The sequence below is a fragment of the Gorilla gorilla genome, chromosome 1 (genome assembly GCF_029281585.2).
Source record: "Gorilla gorilla gorilla isolate KB3781 chromosome 1, NHGRI_mGorGor1-v2.1_pri, whole genome shotgun sequence".
Classification (NCBI taxonomy): Eukaryota; Metazoa; Chordata; class Mammalia; order Primates; family Hominidae; genus Gorilla; species Gorilla gorilla.
Genome location: NC_073224.2, coordinates 199653450 through 199670682, shown reverse-complemented (window position 1 = coordinate 199670682; position 17233 = coordinate 199653450). Strand labels below are relative to the sequence as shown.

The following is a 17233-nucleotide window of genomic DNA, read 5'->3' as shown; positions in this document are numbered from 1 at the left end:
CTGGGACTACAGGCGCACGCCACCATGCCCAGCTAATTTTTGTACTTCTAGTAGAGACAGGATTTCATCATGTTGGCCAAGATGGTCTTGATCTCTTGACCTTGTGATCCGCCCACCTCGGCCTCCCAAATTGCTGGCATTATGGGTGTGAGCCACCGCACCTGGCCATGCTTTAGGAATTTCTTTGGAAAATTCTGGTTTTGTTTTTATTTTACTCTTATTCTTGGATATCAATGCAGAAATGACAACTCTTTCTCTTACACTTTAAAGATATCATTCTGCCAGGTGCTTACACCTGTAATCTCAGTACTTTGGGAGGCCAAGGCGGGAGGGTCACTTGAGCTCAGGAGTTCAAGACTAGCCTGGGCAACATAGTGAGAACTTGTCTCTACTAAAAATAAAAATTAACAAATTAGCTAGTTGTGGTGGTGCGTGCCTATAGTCCCAGTACTCAGGAGGCTGAGGTGGGAGGATCTTTTGAGCCCAGGAGATCAAGGCTGCAGTGAGCTATGATTGTACCACTGCACTCCAGCTTGGGCAACAGAATGAGATCCTGCCTCAAAAATAAATAAACAAATAAGATAAAGATAGTGTTCTATTGTGTTCTGGATTTTTTTTTTTTTTTTTTGAGACAGAGTTTCACGCTTGTCCCCCAGGCTGGAGTGCAATGGCGCAATCTCTGCTCAGTGCAATCTCCGCCTCCCGGGTTCAAGGGATTCTCCTGCCTCAGCCTTCTGAGTAGCTGTAATTACAGGTGCCCGCCACCACGCCCAGCTAATTTTTGTATTTTTAGTAGAGACGGGGTTTCACCATGTTGGCCAGGCTGGTCTTGAACTCCTGACCTCAGGTGATCCACCTGCCTTGGCCTCCCAAAGTGCTGGGATTACAGGTGTGAGCCACTGCACCCAGCCCATTTTCTGGATTTCTTTGTTGTTCCTGTTGATAACATCTGGCTTGGAGCTTATTGTCTTATTTATTATTTTTTTTTTTTTACATTTACAAATTAGGACGCATTTTTTTCCCTTTTTTTGTGAGACAGTCTTGCTTTTGTTACCAGGCTGGAGTGCATTGCACAATCATAGATCACTGTAGCCTTGAACTCCTGGGTTCAAGCCATCATCCCATCTCAGCCTTTCAAGTAGCTGGGACTATAGGTGCACACCACTATGCCTGGCTAATGAAAAAAATTTTTTGTAGAAACAGGGTCTCATTATGTTGCCCAGGCTTGTCCATGACTTTTTGTTTCTTAATTTATTCCTTTATTTTGGTAGAAAACATCCTCTGGTACCTTCCTGAGAAAGATTATATAGGTAAAGTTTTAAGTTTGTATGCTTAAAATGCCTTCATTTTCTGTCATACTGGCTTGCTACTTAGACTGGGTATAGATTTCTAGATTGGAAATACTTTTCCTTCAGGATTGTGAAGGCATTGTTTCATGGCCTGCTTGATTCCAACACTGCTGATGAATCTGAAGTCATTCAGATTACTGATCCTGGCCAGGCATGGTGGCTTATGCCTGTAATCCCAGCACTTTGGGAGGCCAAGGCAGGCAGATAACTTGAGGCCAGGAGTTCGAGACCAGCCTGGCCAACATGACGAAACCCCCGTCTCTACAAAAAAATACAAACATTAGTTGGGCATGATAGCTCACGCCTGTAATCCCAGTACTCAGGAGGCTGAGGCACAAGAGTTGCTTGAACCTGGGAGATGGAGGTTGCAGTGAGCTGAGATCCCGCCTCTGCACTCCAGCCTGGGTGACAAAGTGAGAACCTGTCTTAAAAAAAAAAATTGCTGATCCTTTTGTTACTTTTTTTGTTTTTGTTTTTGTTTGCTTTTCTGGAAGTTTGTTAGATCTTTCTCTGTTTCAGTGTTCTAAAATTTCACATACCTTGATGGGGATCTGTTTTCATCTACCATGTTATGTGCATCACACTGTTTTCATCCACTGTGATATATGCATTAGGCCCTTTTATTCTGGAAATCGAGGTCCTATGGTTGTAAGAAATTTTCTGAAATTATTTTGTTGATTTTTCTCCTCTCCATTTTTTAAATTCTGTGTTTTCAGGGCTCCTCTTACTCGAGTGCTGGATTTGTTATACTGAACTCTCCTATCTTTTTAACCCCCTTTTCCATTTTAAATATATCTCTTCCTGCTTTCTAGAATTCCCTCATCATCTTCCAATCCTTTTATTGAACTTTCTTTCTTTTTTTTTTTTGAGATGTAGTCTTGCCCTCTCGCCCAGGCTGGAGTGCAGTGGCGCGATCTCAGCTCATTGCAACCTCCTCCCGGGTTCAAGCAATTCTCCTGCCTCAGCCTCCTGAGTAGCTGGGATTACAGGTGTGCACCAGCATGCCCAGCTAATTTTTTTTTTTTTTTTTTTTTCGGTATCTTTAGTAGAGACGGGGTTTCACCATGTTGGCCAGGCTGGTCTCGAACTCCTGACCTCGTGATCCACCTGCCTCAGCCTCCCAGAGTGCTGGCATTACAGGCTTGAGTCACCATGCCTGGCCTTCAGCTTGGATTTCTAAGAATTTTTTTATCTGAATTTTCCATTTTACAGCATTTTGTTATTTTTTCTTAGGTGCAATGTCTTAATTTTCTAAACTTTCTCTTTATATAATTTGTTTATTTCATGTTGCTTTTTTTGTGGATCAGATCTTCTGTGTTAACAGTTTACCTCATATATCTGGTAAATCCTTGGTTATTTGCTCCTCAGTAAGAGAATGGGACTAGGCCCCGCACAGCGGCTCATGCCTGTAATCCCAGCACTTTGGGAGGCCAAGGCGGGTGGATTACCTGCAGTCAGGAGTTCGAGACCAGCCTGACTCACATGGTGAAACCCCGTCTCTACTAAAAATACAAAAATTAGCCGGGTGTGGTGGCATGCGCCTGTAATCCCAGCTACTCAGAAGGCTGAAGCATGAGAATCACTTGAACCCAGGAGGTGGAGGTTGCCGTGAGCCGAGATCGTGCCGTTGCACTCCAGCTTGGGCAACAAGAGTGAAACTCCATCTAAAATAAATAATAATAACTACTGTTAACATTTGTATATACTTTCAGTCTACTTTTTATATTTGTATATTTTTATATACACATTCACATTGTTTCATAATTAGAATCATACTATATATTTTTAGTTTGTGTCTTACTTTCTTCACCTAATCATTTTCCAATGTCAAAACATAATCCCTTTTTTTTTTTTTTGAGATGGAGTCTCACTTTTTCGCCTAGGTTGGAGTACAGTGGCGTGATCTTGGCTCACTACAGACTACGCCTCCCAGTTTCAAGCAGTTCTCATGCCTCAGCCTCCTGAGTAGCTGGGATTACAGGCATGCACCACCACGCCTGGCTAATTTATTATTATTATTATTATTATTATTATTATTATTATTATTATTATTCTGAGATGGAGTCTTGCTCTGTCGCCTAGGCTGGAGTGCAATGGCGTGATCTCAGCTCACTGCAACTCCGATTCTCCTGCCTCAGGCTCCAGAGCAGCTGCGCTTACAGGCGCATACCACGATACCCTGCTAATTTTTTGTATTTTGGTAGAGACAGGGTTTCACCATATTGGTCAGTCTGGTCTCGAACTCCTGACCTCGTGATCCACCCACCTTGACCTCTCAAAGTGCTGGGATTGCAGGCATGAGCCACCACGCCCAGCAATATTTTGTATTTTTAGTAGAGATGGGATTTTGCTGTGTTGGCCAGGCTAGTCTGGAACTCCTGGCCTCAAGTTATCTGTCTGCCTCAGTTTCCCAAAGTGTTGAGATTACAGGCGTGAGCCACTGCAATTGGCCCTAATCTTTGAAAACAAAATTTCTAATGGTTTTGTAATATAATGTGACTGTCATATAACTTTATCATGATTTATTTAACTATTGTCCCATTATAAAGATTTCTATTTCTTCCAGTTTTTTTTTTGCTAATCTAAGTTAGTCTAGACTGTGAGCTTTATGTAGTCTGGGAATGTCCATCTTGTTCGTCATTCTATCTTCAGTGCTTAACCCACTGTATCATGTGGAGCGGTGGTTCAGGGAATGTTTTGTTAAGACAATCAACAGTTTTGAACAAAACTGATTATTTCTTTAAGTTAAAATCTATGAAGGGCTATTACTGGGTTAAAAGATAAAACTTTTTAAAGGTTCTCAATAATTTATTTTTGATTTTTTTTTATTCAGAATAAGAAACAAGGATGTAAAAATGAGGAGGTACTCGCTGTACTAGGCCATGAACTGGGGCACTGGAAGTTGGGACATACAGTCAAAAATATCATTATTAGCCAGGTAAGTGTGGAGTGACAATTCTTTTTTTATGGCATGGTAGTCAAATTAGAACTATGGCAGGCATGAGAGGTCATATAAGAGAGGCCAAGACAGACTCCACAGCCAGGCTACCTGGTTTCCTATCACAGCTCCCTGACTTACTACCTGTGTGACCTCAGGCAAGTTCCTTAACCTCTGCCTCTGTCCCCTCATTGAATGATAATACCTCATAGGACTGGTTAAGAATTAAGTGAGTTAATATATGTAAAGAGTTTAGACTAGCACCTGGAACATGGTGAGTACTATATAAACTATTGTTATCACCACCATCATCACTTCCAGAGTAAGAACTTGGAAGATCAAAAGGAACAAGCCTAGATAAGTTGGACATTAAAATGCTTTTTAAAATTAAATTAAAAAAATTTTTTTTGAGACAGAGTCTCGCTCTGTCACCCAGACTGGAGTGCGGTGATGTGATCTCGGCCGACTGCAACCTCTGCCTCTCAGGTTCAAGCGATTCTCCTATCTCAGCCTCCTGAGTAGCTGGGACTACAGGCACCCACCACTATCCCCGGCTAATTTTTGTATTTTTAGTAGACACAGGGTATTACCATGTTGGCCAGGCTGGTCTCGAACTCCTGACCTCAGGTAATGCACCCACCTCGGCCTCCCAAAGTGCTGGGATTATAGGTGTGAACCACTGTGCCCACCCTAAAATGCTTTTTTTTTTTTTTTTGAGATGGAGTTTCACTCTTGTTGCCCAAGCTGGAGTGCAATGGCACGATCTCGGCTCACTGCAGCCTCTGCCTCCCGGGTTCAAGCAATTCCCCTGCCTCAGCCTCCTGAGTAGCTGGGATTACAGGCACACGCCACCACACCTGACTAATTTTTTTTTTTGTATTTTTAGTAGAGACGGGGTTTCTCAATGTTGGCCAGGCTGGTCTCGAACTCCTGACCTCAGTTGATCCGCCTGCCTTAGCCTCCCAAATTGCTGGGATTACAGGCATGAGCCACCACTCCCGGCCTCTAGAATGCTTTTTAAAAAACATTTTTTTCTTTTTCTTTTCTTTTCTTTTTTTTTTTGAAATGGGGTCTCTCTCTGTCGTCCAGGCTAGAATGCAGTGGCGTGATCTCAGCTCACTGCAACCTGCACCTGCCAGGCTCAAGCCATCCTCCAGCCTCCACCTCCCTAGTAGCTGAGACCACAGGTGCATGCCACCGCGCCCGGCTAATTTTTTTGTATTTTTGGTAGGAACCGGTTTTCACTATGTTGTCCAGGCTGGTCTTGAACTCCTAAGCTCAAGCGATCCACTCGCCTTGGCCTCCCAAAGTGCTGGGATTACAGGCATAAGCCACCGTGCCCGGTCTAAAACATTTTTTTCATTTAAAAGTTATTGCCGGCGTGGTGGCTCATGCTTGTGATCCCGGCACTTTGGGAAGCTGAGACGGTGGATCACTTGAGGTTAGGAGATCGAGACCAGCCTGGCCAACATGGTGAAGCCCTATCTCTACTAAAAATACAAAAATTAGCCAGGCGTGGTGGCACGCCTGTAATCCCAGCTACTTGGGAGGCTGAGGCAGGAGAATTGCTTGAACCCAGGAGGTAGAGGTTGCAGTAAGCTGAGATCGCCCCAGTGCACTCCAGCCTGGGCGACAGAGTGAGACTCCGTCTCAAAAAAAAAAAAAAGTTGCTATATATTCATTGGAAATTGTAGAAAATACGAAAAGAAAGCAATTCCAATAATGTTCCTCTTCTCGGTTCTAGAACCTCTAAACCAACAGATGTTTAGGCTTTGGGTGAAAAAGGACTATATCGTGTTGACTAGTTCTGAGCATATGTGGCCTTAACTGAATCTTCAGTGGATTTTCAGACCTTTAAAAAAGCTGGCTGAGCAAGGCATGGTGGCTCATGCCTGTAATCCCAATACTTTGGAAGGTTGACGAGGGAAGATCATCTGAGGCCAGGAGTTTGAGACCAGCCTGGGCAACATAGCGAGACCCCCTTCTCTCCAAAAGGTTAAAAAATTAGCTGGGCTTGGTGGTATGCACCTGTAGTCCCAGCTACTTGGGAGGCTGGGATGGGAGGATGGCTTGAGTCCAGGAGATCAAGGCTGCAGTGAGCCATGATCACACCACTGCACTTCCAGCCTGGGTGACAAGGAGACCCTGTCTCTAAAAAAAATTAAAATAAAAAGGCCAGCTGTTTCTGGGTGATGGATTATATGGGAAGACTTGTGAACTCCTGTGGGCACTTTCCTATATCTTTAGGTATAGAAATGCATTCCTTGGCTTGAAGCTATGTTGTGTGGATACATGGCACTGAGTAAGATTAAATAAGTCCAGGTCCAAGTTCAATTGAGTTTTCAGTCTAATAAGGAAAATCACTGCCCCTTCCATGAGGGAAAGGGTTCCAATGGAATCAGCCTACCACAAGGTGGCTAAATGGTCCCTGAGATGTGGTACCTTATCAAGGCTGGGATTGATTGCTTCTCCGGACAGACTGGGCATATGGCATGCACCAGTGAGGAGGGTGTCTGTGTTGACTAATACATTAACTCCATCTTTGTCGCTGTGGCCACTCTATTCATAAGTCCCTTGACCAAGTCATGGAGCGGCTACAGAGAAAGGCTAGCTGACCTTCACAGAGCAGGTGTCTTCCCCACTTGACCAAGAGCCTCCTTGACCATGGGACTCTTTGGGTGAACATTAACATTAGGCCAACTATAGTCAAACTCTATAGTCCAAACAGTAATTTTGGAAGTTTTTCACATACCTCTTTTCCAAATCTCGTTAGCCATCCTCTACTTTTTTCCAAGGCCCTAATAATTCAGCCGAACCATTTTTTTCCCACTGCCAATAAATTAGGATATATATCCTTGCCTCAGGCTCTCTCTCCTCCCAGGCTGAGTAGACAGTGAGATATACACCTTAAAGTTCATCTCACCAAGAGTAATTCCCTTCACCACCACCTTCCAAGACCATCCCTGAGTGGCTCTGTAATACCACAGCAGTCCACTTTCATCTGGTGCCAGCATATTGTATTAAGTTATTGTAAAATAGGCTCTGATTTTGTTCCTGTTCAACTAATTGATTATAGGGAACGGCATATGAGTAAGGGTTGGTTGAGGGTTGTTGGTGGTAGGAGTTGGTGTACTAGAGTATGAGCCATCTGCTTATTTAACTTACTGGTGCCTTCATAACTTGCTTCATTTCCACTCTTATATCTACCACTTGTCCTTGATGATGAAGTGCTTCTGCGCATAGCAGTTTCCTGGCTAGGCAGATTAACAGATTAACATAGCACCCAGTTCAGAAGGGATAGTTCAGTTTGCAGGATCATAGTATCCCATGGTCAGGAATTCAGTCTGTAGTAGGGCCCAGTAGCAAACCAAAAGTTATTTTTCAAAAGGACAATGGTTACTTGACAAAAGTGGATGCATAGATTATAAGTGGAGGAGACTTCACTGAGTTTTCTGTTGGAGCTTGTCGTATTGGATCCACTGAGTTATAAGGATGAGTGTCGAAGCTGCTTGTCCTGGGGCAGCTGGTGAGCCTTTTTATGCTCTAAGCCCCATTCTAAGCTGACAGCTTCTTGGGTCATCTCGTTTGGGTCAAATGGTTTGGAGCAACATACTTAAATAAGGTACATGTGGCCTCCAAGATCCTAATTTGCACAGAAAAAGAATGTTGTGTGTTCTCCAACCTTACTCCAAGAGGTTGTATTTTGGTATAGATTTTTTATTTTTTTCTCCTCTCATTTATTGATCAAGATGGATCTACTTTTTCCCCTGACCTTTCTAACTATTCGGTACAGCTCCAGTGGGCCTAGAGAGGATTCAAGGGAAGCCTGTTTCTTTGGAGCCTCCGCTTCAAAGTCAGGTGGGAGGCGTTGTATCTGATTACAGTGTTATAAAACAAGGCCAGAATCCATTCTAGCCCTTCACCCTTTTACAGAGAGAAAATATCCCATTGCTATTGACCACTTCAAACCCTCAATGATAGGAGCCTCAACTTAAGCTTGCCCTTATAGAAAATGATACAGTTTATACATTTGGGAACATTTTATTTTACTTTTGAAATAAAAGTGAAACTAAAAACTACTGGCGGGGCAGTATGGTTCATGCCTGTAATCCCAGCACTTTGGGATGCCCAGGTGGGCGGATCATCTGAGGTCAGGAGATTGAGACCATCCTGGCTAACACGGTGAAACCCCGTCTCTTATAAAAATACAAAAAATTAGCCGGGCGTGGTGGGGGGCGCCTGTAGTTCCAGCTACTCGGGAGGCTGAGGCAGGGGAATGGCGTGAACCTGGGAGGCAGAGCTTACAGTGAGCCGAGATCGTGCCACTGCGCTCCACCCTGGGCGACAGAGTGAGATCTGTCTCAAAAAAAGCTACTTAAATAATTTGTTCTGTGATCACACTAATACCTTTCTTAAAATCACACTATGAATTTTTTTTTTTTTTTTTTTTTTTTTTGAGATGGAGTCTCACTCTGTTGCCCAGGCTGGAGTGCAGTGGCGCCATTTCAGCTCACTGCAAGCTCCCCTCCCGGGTTCACGCCATTCTCCTGCCTCAGCCTCCCGAGTAGCTGGGACTACAGGCGTCCGCCACCACGTCCGGCTAATTTTTTTTGCATTTTTAGTAGAGACGGGGTTTCACCATGTTAGCTAGGATGGTCTCAATCTCCTGACCTCGTGATCCACCCGCCTTGGCCTCCCAAAGTGCTGGGATTACAGGCGTGAGCCGCAGCGCCCGGCCACACTGTGATTTCTTATACTTTATGGATGCTACTGATCCCATAGTGAAATCAGCTTGGTAATAACTTAGAAATTTCATGTCCTTCTTTCTAGATGAATTCTTTCCTGTGTTTTTTTTTATTTGCTGTATTAATTGGTCGAAAGGAGCTTTTTGCTGCATTTGGTTTTTATGATAGCCAACCCACTCTTATTGGACTATTGATCATCTTCCAGTTTATTTTTTCACCTTACAATGAGGTAATGTATGATCTTTAAAATTATCACACATATGCTCTTGCCTGCTTCAAATCTAGAGCTTTCAGGATAGTGAAAAAGGAAATAGAACAGTACAGTTTTAACAAATAGATGAAACAAAGTCTTTTAGTCCCCTGATTCACTGGTCAGTATGACAAAGTAGCAGAAAAATTCAAGCCCAAATAAATAAACGTTTGCATACTCTTAGCAAAATTAAGTAGAAAATTAGACTTCAGTGGTGAACACCTAAAAGGACTCGGTAGATGGAGATTAACTAATGGAATGTTGTGTCCTAGGCCACATATTCACCAGTGCTTGGGTAAAAATCTTATGTGTATGAGGGGACAAAGCAAACACTAATTGAGTCTGTGTACAGCTCAGTAAGGGAGGCTTAGTGACTGTTCCTCTGCTCCATGACCACCTGCCTCCATATAGCCTGAGGGATCCACCCACACCCACAAAATCAAAATCGGGTATTTTGTGGTAAATGAAACTTAAGAACATTGCTCTGTGTTAGCTCATTAGGGGTATTCCGTGTGAGTGATAATACATAGGTTAATGTGAGACTATATAACAAACCTGACAATGGCATCATTTCATGATGTTTGGTAAGGCTTCCAAATTAAGCTAAGAAATAATATTGAAGATCTTGAGGTATCTCCATTCAGAAGAATTCTTTCTTGGGATAGGTTGTAGAGTTAAGATGAGCTAAATGAGTTATATTTTTCTATTATGTATGGTGGGGACACCAGGAAAGAAAAATGGAGGGGCATAGATCATATTCATATAGCATTGTCCACATAAACAAAAATAAATTTGGCAGAGAACTGAGATGTATTATCTTAAAACTCTTATTTTTTTTTAAGATGGAGTCTCGCTCTGTCTCCCAGGCTGGAGTGCAGGGGTGTCATCTTGGCTCACTGCAACCTCCGCCTCCCGGGTTCAAGCAATTCTCCTGCCTCAGCCTCCTGAATAGCTGGGACTACAGGCACCCATCACCACGCCCAGCTAATTTTTGTATTTTTACTAGAGACAGGGTTTCACCATGTTGGCCAGGTTGGTCTCGAACTCCTGACCTCAGGTGATCCACCTGCCTCAGCTTCCCAAAAGTGCTGGGATTACAGGTGTGAGGCACCACACCCGGCCTGAGCATGACTTTTGAGTCTCATGTCAGCACTCAAAAGTTTCAGATTTTGGAACATTTCAGATTTCAAGTTTTTGGTTAGGGATGTTTAACTTTTATATGTGTTTCTGGCCTGTTTGCTTGGGGGAAAATAAGGCTCAATTTATAATTTCCTCACCCTAGTTCCCCTAAATATTAGTGATCTTTCTTTTGTCCTGCCATTCCTCTTATCCCAAGCCAAACTTCCTCTACAGTCTCAGCTCATGGAACCTTTAGTAACAACAAAGAGGTGGGCAGTGGCTAAAACCCTTTCGTTTTCTTTTTCAGGTTCTTTCTTTTTGCCTAACAGTCCTAAGCCGCAGATTTGAGTTTCAAGCTGATGCATTTGCCAAGAAACTTGGAAAGGCTAAAGACTTATATTCTGCTTTAATCAAACTTAACAAAGATAACTTGGGATTCCCTGTTTCTGACTGGTTGTTCTCAATGTGGCATTATTCTCATCCTCCACTGCTAGAGAGACTTCAAGCTTTGAAAACTATGAAGCAACACTGAGATGCCCAGGGTCTGTGACTGAAGACATTTCTGATTATTTCTGTCCTGGCAGCATGTTCCAGCTCTTGATGTTTTTAAACTTTTTTTTAAAAGAAAAATTAAGTACAGAAAAGCCCAGATTTAAATACATTTAATATGTCATTTCAAAAATGATTTTAATAATTCATTTCTTAAAACACTGAATCAATTTTGAAGCTTAATGTTTTTAAAGGCATAGTTTTATCTTTGACATCTAATTTACCATCAAGTTGTAAAATTATTTGGAAAAATACAGAACTCGTTTTATTTGTATACTTATATGGAATCTGCATGTGAGGTGTTTGAGGGCATATGTTTGAAAGAGGGAGCATCACCACGGGAATCCTTTCTGTGAGGTGGAAACAGTGGTCCTGAATCATTGTGCTCATACCTAACTTGAAATCTGGTCTTACTTTCATGCTGTTATGATTTCACCTGGTGAATCAGTGTTTTAAATAAGAAAGGTAATAGTTGGTAAGGCCAATGTTATTTAAATGAAAGTAGTTAGAAAAATGCTCTCCTATTCTACCAAATTTTTAATTTCTCTCTTTTCTTGCTACACAGTGATCAAGAGTTTCTCATAGTGCTTTGAAGTTTAGAAATTATGTATAGGATATTTTAAATCATTGAGTTTTGTGGGGTTTTTTTGTTTGTTTGTTTTTGTTTTTTGGAAAATCCCTGTCTTTATCTTTTTTTCCCACGTGGTAGATATGAGATCCCATTGGAGGTAAATTGTAGCTTTTTCTCATTCATGCAGTAAATAACACATCCTTTCACTCAGCAGAGATGGCCATATTAAACACGTTTTGCTATGTTAAAAGTGGCAGAACAGGAAAGACGAATTAAAAATAACATTTTTTAAGTGACATAAGGGTGAAATACTGATGAATCTCTGTGACATTACAGGGAAAAAATATAGTTTTCTATCTCTTTCAAGGGCAGAAGAGTTTTCATTTTTATTTTTGTAATTTTATCTGTAAGTCATAAATACTACTTAATCAGGCCTGATTCTACTTTTGAAAATTACAGTTCTTGAAATGCAGATAATGTTTACTTTGAAAACAAATGTCATGAAAGATTTCCAGTTTTTAAAGCTATATGTTTCACTGCTTCATATCTCTGTCCACTTTCTGAATGAGAACTTATTTTGTGCCTAGAGCTCTCACTCACTGATAATGCTTACCTTCTGGGCATTTATTCCAAAGTGGGATCAACTGTACGCCTTTGGTAGCTGACCGTAAAGTCTTTTGCTCCGCTGACATTTGGGTGATGTCTTCACATGGAAATATAATAAAAATAAAAATCTAGTTTAATACTGCATTATTTATTTTCCTAAGGCTAAAGAGGAGCAGTCCTATGCTTTTATTCAGCATCCTTTATCTGTGACTTCATGCTCTGATAACTGCCTTTCCTTCCTTCTGTGCCTTTGGATACAAATTTCAGTCCTGCAAAAGTGAAACATTAAACAATGCCAATGCAAATGTATGTACTTTGTCTTTAGTTTGATATTTGTGTATCATTTGTTTAATTTGTGTATCATTTGTTACCTGAACATATGTTTATTACCCGAGAGGAACTGGGGGCTAGCAATGAAGAGTGGAATGAAGAAATAGCCCTAATGATGAGTGGTGTCAGCACCACCACTGTGCTTTACATAGAGTCTCTTCAGTGTCTTGCTCCTGCTCTGCTCCAGAGTATCACCAGTTCTTGCAGATATTTCCTTGGAAGCTTCATTTGGAATCATTCCTTCTCTATTTTTATAACCTCAAATTGTTGGGCCTGCCTGGTCTGCTCCAGCTGCCTCTTTGGTTTTCCTTACATATGGTGGCAGTAATTAGCTTTTAAATATGTGACTGACTTAGTCACCCACACTTTATGGATGGCAGAGGCATAGGGATGGCCAAAAGGATACTGGTAGGTTCCTAAGAAATTGACCAATCAAGGGAAGAGTAGACAGGCCCACCAACGAAGGAATAGATGGCACTCTGCATCCTAAGAAAGACTTGGTGGATGTGCAGCAGGGGCAAAATTGAGTAGGTCAAAGCCTTGGGTAAAATGGCCCAACTCCAGCAGAGTTAAGCTCTGAATCTAAGGTAGAATCTCTGTTGTGTGTATATACTGGCTTTATCTGAGTTGGCCCTTTGCTGAGGTCTGAGAACTGCTTGTAAATTCTGCCTCTGATTAGGATAGGAGAATTCCCAGGATCAGTTCAGTGGTTTTAGTACCAAATGATGGTCCCCGCTTGCCCTTATATTTTATATGCTCACTGTTACCCCGATCCTACATGTGATATTTCCCTCCCTGTGGAAACCTTCTACTTGTTTTTTTTTGTTTTTGTTTTTGTTTTTTTTTTGAGAAGGAGTTTCTCTCTTGCTGTCCAGGCTGGAGTGCAATGCCCCGATCTCAGCTCACCGCAACCTCCACCTCCTGGGTTCAAGCGATTCTCCTGCCTCAGCCTCCCAAGTAGCTAGGATTACAGGCTTGCACCACCACGCCTGGCTAATTTTTTGTATTTTTAGTAGAGATGGGGTTTCACCATGTTGCCCAGGCTGGAGTGCAATGGTGCGATCTCGGCTCACTGCAACCTCCACCACCCAGGTTCAAGAGATTCTCCTGCTTCAGCCTCTTGAGTAGCTGGGATTACAGGCATGTGAGCCACCACATCCGGCTAATTTTTGTATTTTTTTCTTTTCTTTCTTTTTTTTTTAAGACTCTCTCTCTCTCTGTCGCCCAGGATTGAGTGTAGTGGCATGATCTCGGCTCACTGCCACCTCTGCCTCCCAGGTTCAAGTGATTCTCCTGCTTCAGCCTCCCGAGTAACTGAGATTACAGGCATGGGCCAACACACCTGGCTAATTTTTGTATTTTTAGTAGAGACGGGGTTTCTCCATGTTGGCCAGGCTGGTCTCGAACTCCTGACCTCAGGGGATCCGCCCGCCTTGCCCTCCCAAAGTGCTGGGATTATGGGGTGAGCCACCGTGCCCAGCAAATTTTTGTATTTTTAGTAGAGATGGGGTTACTCCATGTTAGCCAGGCTGGTCTCGAGCTCCTGACCTTGTGATCTGCCTGCCCTGGCATCCCAAAATGCTGAGATTACAGGTGTGAGTCACCACTCCTGGCCATGTTCTTATATACTTTCTGTATCTTTGATGGTTTTGAGTATTCTGCCATCATTAGCAGAAAGCTAACTACCACTTAAGGGCCTTACGTTCTATCCTAAGGGCAAAACAAAGGAAATTACAGATAATTTGTAATCCAAAACTTTAATCCAGAAACATTTTAAGACCACAGTGATGTGAGCAAGTAACTTGAACGATGTGTGCCAGGCTGAGTTCAGTTTTGTGGGAAGGCAAATATAATCCATTGTGGAATGGGATAGTCCCATTTAGACAATATGGATAAGGAAATCTTGGGCTCTTCTCTGTTATCCAGGATGATTTCCAGGGAGGAGGATTTCCTAAACAGTTTGACCAGAAACAGCTAGGAAGATACCTCTGTGTGTTCTAAAAACCTGTGAAGCCGGGACCGCCAATACTCAGGAAGCAGATTTGCCTTACTCTGCCCTTGGCTGAGTCCAAGCTCCCCTCTGGCTCTCTGGATGATGGTCAATAACAGGTAAAGTATTAGGATTAAGCCTGGGGCTCTATAATCCAACATGCCACTTACTAGTAAGACTTTGGGTAAGAAACTTGACCGAGACTGTATTTCTCCATCTGTCCCCACTCTACCAAGCGCTGCTCTAGGTGATGGGGAATACATGGTAAACAAAGGTACAAAAATCCGCCACCTCTTGGAGTTTACATTCTAGTTTCGGGGAGAAAGACAACTAAAATGTATTTATATGGTGATACATGTTTTGGAAAAAAAGGGGGGGCTGAGGTGTTTGGGTGGGGGTAGGAGCTGCAATTTTATTTTATTATCTTTTATTTTTTTGAGATAGAGTTGCACTCTGTCGCCCAGGCTGGAGTGCAGTGGCACAATCTTGGCTTACTGCAACCTCTGCCTCCCGGGTTCAAGCGATTCTCCTGCCTCAGCCTCCCAAGTAGCTGGGATTACAGGCATCCACCACCACACCTGGCTAGTTTTTGTGTTTTTAGTAGAGATGGGGATTCACCATGTTGGCCAGACTGGTCTCGAACTCCTGACCTCAAATGATCCACCCGCCTTGGCCTCCCAAAGTTCTGGGATTACAGGCATGAGCCGTGCCTGGCCAGCAATTTTAAATAGGGTGGTCACAAAAAGGCATCACTGAAGGTCACGTTTGAACCAAGACCTGAAGGAAATGAAGAGTGAGGTGTTCTAGGGAGGTGTCTGAGGGAAGAGCATCCCAGACGCTAGATTTTGCAGGGCCTTGTAGGCCACTGTAAGAATTCAGGCTTTTCCTTGAGTGTGGTAGGAAGCCATTGTAGAGTTTTAGGCTAAGGAGTGACATGATCTGAAGTTTTAATAGGACCACTCTGGCTTCTATGTTGAGGAGCAAAGGTTGAAGCAGGGGACTAGTTGGGAGAGGCTTGCAATCCTTCCTGCAAGAAATAATGGTGCTAGACTGGAGTGGTAGTCAGGAGGTGGTAAGTGGCTGGATTCTGGATATATTTTTAAGACTGAGCCAACAGGATGTGCTGATGGATCAGATGTGGGGTCTAAGAGATAAAGTGGGAGTGGAGGATGACTCCAGTGTATTTGGCTTAAATAACTGAAAGGATGGAGTTGCCCTTGGGTGAGATGGGAAAGATCGTAGGAGGGGGGATTCTGGAGGGGAAGATCAGGAATTGTTTTGGACATGTTAAATTTGAGATGCCCATCAGACATCGAAGGGGAGATGTTGAGTAGGCAGTTGGATCAACGGATCAAGTTAAGCAGCGAGATCTGGACTGGGGATATATAGATAAAGTTTAAAGCCATGAAACTGAATGAGATATGAGAGGAGCCAGAGAAAAAGATGTGGTCCAAGGAACAAGTGACTTTCAGATACTGGAGACATGAGAAATCAGCGCAGGAATCTGAGAACAGTGTGGTGAGCTAAAAGCCAAAGTGAGACCAACCCTCCCCATAAAACGGAGCAAAAATTTGGGATAGTATCTACAGGTGGGACTGAGACAGAGATTTTATTTTTTAACATGGCAAATGGGGTAATACCTACTTTACAGGGCTGTGGTAGGGATAGTATGAGATAATGTTTGCAGACACTTAGCACAGTATCTAATAATATAAGAGCTCAACAATTGATACTTGTTGGTGATATTAATAATTCACCCTAATTGCTATGACGTAAATAAGCACAAAATTAAAATGTTTCTGGGCCAGGTGCGGTGGCTTAAGCCTGTAATCCCAGCACTTTGGGAGGCTGAGGCGGCTGGATCATGAGGTCAGGAGATCGAGACCATCCTGGCTAACACAGTGAAACCCCGTCTCTACTAAAAATACAAAAAAATTAGCCAGGCATGGTGGCGGGTGCCTGTAGTCCCAGCTACTTGGGAGGCTGAGGCAGGAGAATCACTTGAACCTGGGAGGTGGAGCTTGCAGCGAGCTGAGATCACGCCACTGCACTGCAGCCTGGGTGACAGAGTGAGACTCTGTCTCAAAAAAAAAAAAAAAAAAAAAAAATGTTTCTGACCCAGCTGGCCTTTAGGGTGAGGAGAGGATTGCCAGAGAGATGAAGTTTGAAAGAAGAGTCAGCAGCAGCAGGTGTGGGACTCTCCTCACAGGCTGCATTCTAGAGGTGCAGTTTGGTGTTGAACCTTTGCAAAGGGGCTGGGCTGTCTTGGTGCAATGCCCTTTCTGTTAAGCTTCTAAATCCCCCTTTTCCTAATGGTAAACAGGGGAATTGAGTTTCTACTTTTTTTTTTTTTTTTGCATCAGACTGTTGCCTCCCAAGATTCAGCTGTCAAAGGGCAGGTCCCTGTTCTCAGTAGGTGAGGGAATAAAACTCGGACACTGGGCCATCTCAGAACACATCTCAGCCGCACACAAGTGGAGACCAGATCCCTTCCTTCCTGGTTTGATGATTGGTGGGATCTTCCTCTGAGCATCCTGAACATATTCATTTAATAAATATTTATTGAGCACCTGCTGTGTGCCAGGCACTGTTTGATGTGCTGCAGAATAGAACAGCAAATAAGAGCAAAAGTTTCCACCCTCGTGGAGCTTATATTCTAGTGCTTTATGTTGAATAGTGCTAAGTGTGGAAGAGAAATAATAAAGCAGAATGGTATTCTGGAATATCAGGGTAAGGATGAGGTCAGTTTCAAATAAAGACCTGAAGCAAGGTCACTGGCAGTGATA

The 17233-nt window shown here is 42.9% G+C and overlaps 1 protein-coding gene across 1 annotated transcript in view; it reads left to right on the top strand.

Annotated features, from left to right (window-relative positions):
• ZMPSTE24 (zinc metallopeptidase STE24) overlaps window positions 1-12436 on the top strand; it is a 44713-nt gene extending 32277 nt beyond the window's left edge. The window contains exons 8-10 of the mRNA XM_019016244.3: window positions 4183-4287; window positions 9118-9261; window positions 10709-12436. Coding sequence (XP_018871789.1) covers window positions 4183-4287; window positions 9118-9261; window positions 10709-10933 — 474 coding nt within the window. The 3' untranslated portion in view covers window positions 10934-12436. The remainder of the gene's footprint in view (window positions 1-4182; window positions 4288-9117; window positions 9262-10708) is intronic.
• Window positions 12437-17233: the final 4797 nt, after the last annotated feature.